The 3,001-nt window shown below is 29.0% G+C and overlaps 1 protein-coding gene across 1 annotated transcript in view; it reads right to left on the bottom strand.

Moving 5' to 3' along the window:
- HELRODRAFT_169039 (hypothetical protein) overlaps window positions 1–690 on the bottom strand; it is a gene marked incomplete at both ends in the record, with an annotated part of 9,610 nt that extends 8,920 nt beyond the window's left edge. The window contains one exon of the mRNA XM_009014873.1: window positions 575–690. Coding sequence (XP_009013121.1) covers window positions 575–690 — 116 coding nt within the window. The remainder of the gene's footprint in view (window positions 1–574) is intronic.
- Window positions 691–3,001: the final 2,311 nt, after the last annotated feature.

The raw sequence follows: 3,001 nt of genomic DNA, 5'->3' as shown, positions 1-3,001 counted from the left end.
CCTATGCAAGTCTCACAGCGTTGTTTGCATTTGTAGAATTGCAGTAAATGATTCGATTGTGAGCGTTTGCACGAGCATGCAAATAGTAAAGTCAAATCATTTCTAAATTAATTTACAGGGAATATTGTAATAAAAAAAACCATTTCTAAACTGAAATAACCAACTTTTCGTTGATTTGTTTTTTTTCGAAGTTGAAATAAAATACTTAAGAAAATATTTGAAAAACACACTAAGGTTAGTTGTTTTTTATTTAATTTTTACAAAATACATTTTAAATTAGTTTAAAATGAAATTTCAAATTAAATTTCACCGTGCGAGTCAATAAAAAGTTTAAAAGTATCAATTGCTTAGAATAAATGATACCTATTCACAGTATTTAAGAGACAGACGTGTTTTGTTTCTAGTCGAGACAACCAGGTGTGTGGGTACCGGCAGTAAAATCACTTTTCATCATTAAATGAGGAATACGTTTCGAAAATTACTGATAATGAAATAAATTTGTTGTCAAGTTTTTTCTTGTAACTTCTTTCCAATTATGAAATCTCAAGATCAAAACTAAGTGAAATGAAATGACCCGGACAAATAAAAAAAGATAATAAATACTATCCTGTGATTGTGACAGGTCATTTTTAATAAGAAGATGTCGACAGTGGCGGATCTGGACAACTTTGACGGGAGGGGAGGCAACATTTTTAAAATGTTTAAATTTTTATTTTTTTTTCAAATTTTGACGGGGAAGGGCCAAGATTGGTGGTAATGTGGCCACAGTTAGACTGGCGAATTTTTTTGATACGAAATGGTTCTTTTACTGTGCAAAAACTGAGTTTTACTGACTTTTAATACAAATACTGTTTACAACGGGGGGTATGACTCTTCTACCTCCCCCCCTCTCAAATCCGCCACTGGATGTTGATGAGAGAACATTGAATTCAAGTTATTTCACTTTTGTACATTTATGGCAACACCAAAAAAACTTTAATCATCAGCATTAAAAAAATTACCAACAATTAATTATATATATGCAGATTGGATAACTTACAATTTCGCATAACAGCACGTGAAAATATTAATGCTATTAAATTTATCTGATATGAAATTAACTTGAAACGTATGTTAACATTTTTTGGTTTCGTGTCAGGCCATATTTTAAAAATGAAAAAATGTCAAAATAAAATAAATTAAACTTATTAGATTCATTTATTTTTATTTTTTTAAATTAATAAATATTAAGTGCTCGAATGGAGCACCATGGCACTATCTATTAGAAATTCATTGATTAACATGATAAATGTTGAGACAGAGTTTGCTTAATATGTGTCAATGGTGCATTTGATTATTAATGTTTAATGAAACTGTTGATTTTGGTTATAATTGAATTTTTCGGTTAATAATATGTGAGTTTTTGACAAATATAAATAATTTTATATAATAATATAATAAAAATAATAAACATACAGCATTGGTTCGTAGAATTTACAACAAAATTACAGTAGAATCGCCAAACAAATTATTTTGTTGCTAATATAACAATAACTTGATGTGATAAAAATCAAAATTTACAATTCTGATTCAAAAAACTATCTTGATTCCAAAGGCAAACTGCAGTCATTAACATTGAACATTTCAACACATCAGCAACGTCATAACATTAAATCCTACGCATCAACACTCAAATGGACAACGACTTTGTTGTCAATACATTAAAATACTGCTCAGTAGAAACAACAACAAAAGATCACACAAAACATAAACCGCATCATCGCCACTGTAAAAAGGTAGCGTAGCCAAACAATAATAACTCATTGAAACAGTCGATATGTTAGAGTTTTGACGGAGCACCAAATGATTGACAGAAGATTTTGGAAAATCATGAGAAAATTTTCAAGATATTCCTAAGGAAAGCAAACGTATCTACCTTCCGATCAACTCAACAGTATCAGCAATTAATCATCTCTTTTATTCCAACTTTCAATCAGAATATCGACTTCTGGGCCGACAATGTATAATTAAATATTTATGCCGCTAGGGTTATTTCTAACGCAATGTCATTAAATTTTCATTTGAAATTTTTTAAAATTCTTACACTTTTTTAAATTTTTTTTCTTCAGTGGAATTCATGAACAAAAAATATACAGGCTATATTCTCCAAAACGAATTTTGTCTACGAAGAATTCTTTTGGATTCAGTTTGGTTTTACGGATAACATTTTGACATTTTAATGCGGTTAGAGAACAATTAAGTCATAGTTCTTAACATTTCAGCTTAAACATTATAATTATTTTTGAATAATTTTTAAAAATTTGTATTAGCGAAATCAAGATACAACAACTTCATATTAAATCAACAAAAATATTGCTATGATGGCATATATAGAAATCGCATGAACACAAACAAAAACCACCAATATAACATTAACATTTAACATTACCATTTGAAGAAAAAACCAGAAAAAATAAAATAGAAAACAAAGCAACGACAAATTCATAAGCGTGCAGCAGATTGGTCGGAAGCATGGGACTGATGTAATAATGGGTGTCTAAATATTTGTTTGGCCATTTAGTTCATCTCCTCTACCTGCTTGCTCATCTAAAAAATGTTCATCAATTTTTTTAATTAAATTTTCAATTTTTTCAGATTTTGATTCACAAGTTATAATAAGTTGGAAATATTTTTAAGGACACGAATTAAATGAGTTTTTTAAAGTTTGAGTAACCGCTCTTACACGTTCATAATTATTAGTACGTTGTACAAAAAAGTTTTCATAGCACGTATATGCATTTGCCTCATTATTTAAAACTTTCAAATAATCAATGAATCATAGTGAAGTAGAACAGAGTTGCTATGAAAGTTAGTTTTAACTTAAAAGATATTTCAAGAAAGAAATGCCCACCCCTGCACTAAGCCATTGTTTTTTCGTTTATTTTGTTAGATTCAGGTTGTCATTCTTCACAAAATTTTTCAGTCTTTCATTCATTTATTCATTTACTCTTCCTTCATTCAT

The sequence above is a fragment of the Helobdella robusta genome (assembly GCF_000326865.2).
Source record: "Helobdella robusta unplaced genomic scaffold HELROscaffold_14, whole genome shotgun sequence".
NCBI lineage: Eukaryota > Metazoa > Annelida > Clitellata > Rhynchobdellida > Glossiphoniidae > Helobdella > Helobdella robusta.
The sequence above is the reverse complement of the archived record's forward strand: the minus strand, read 5'-3'. Positions and strand labels throughout refer to the sequence as shown.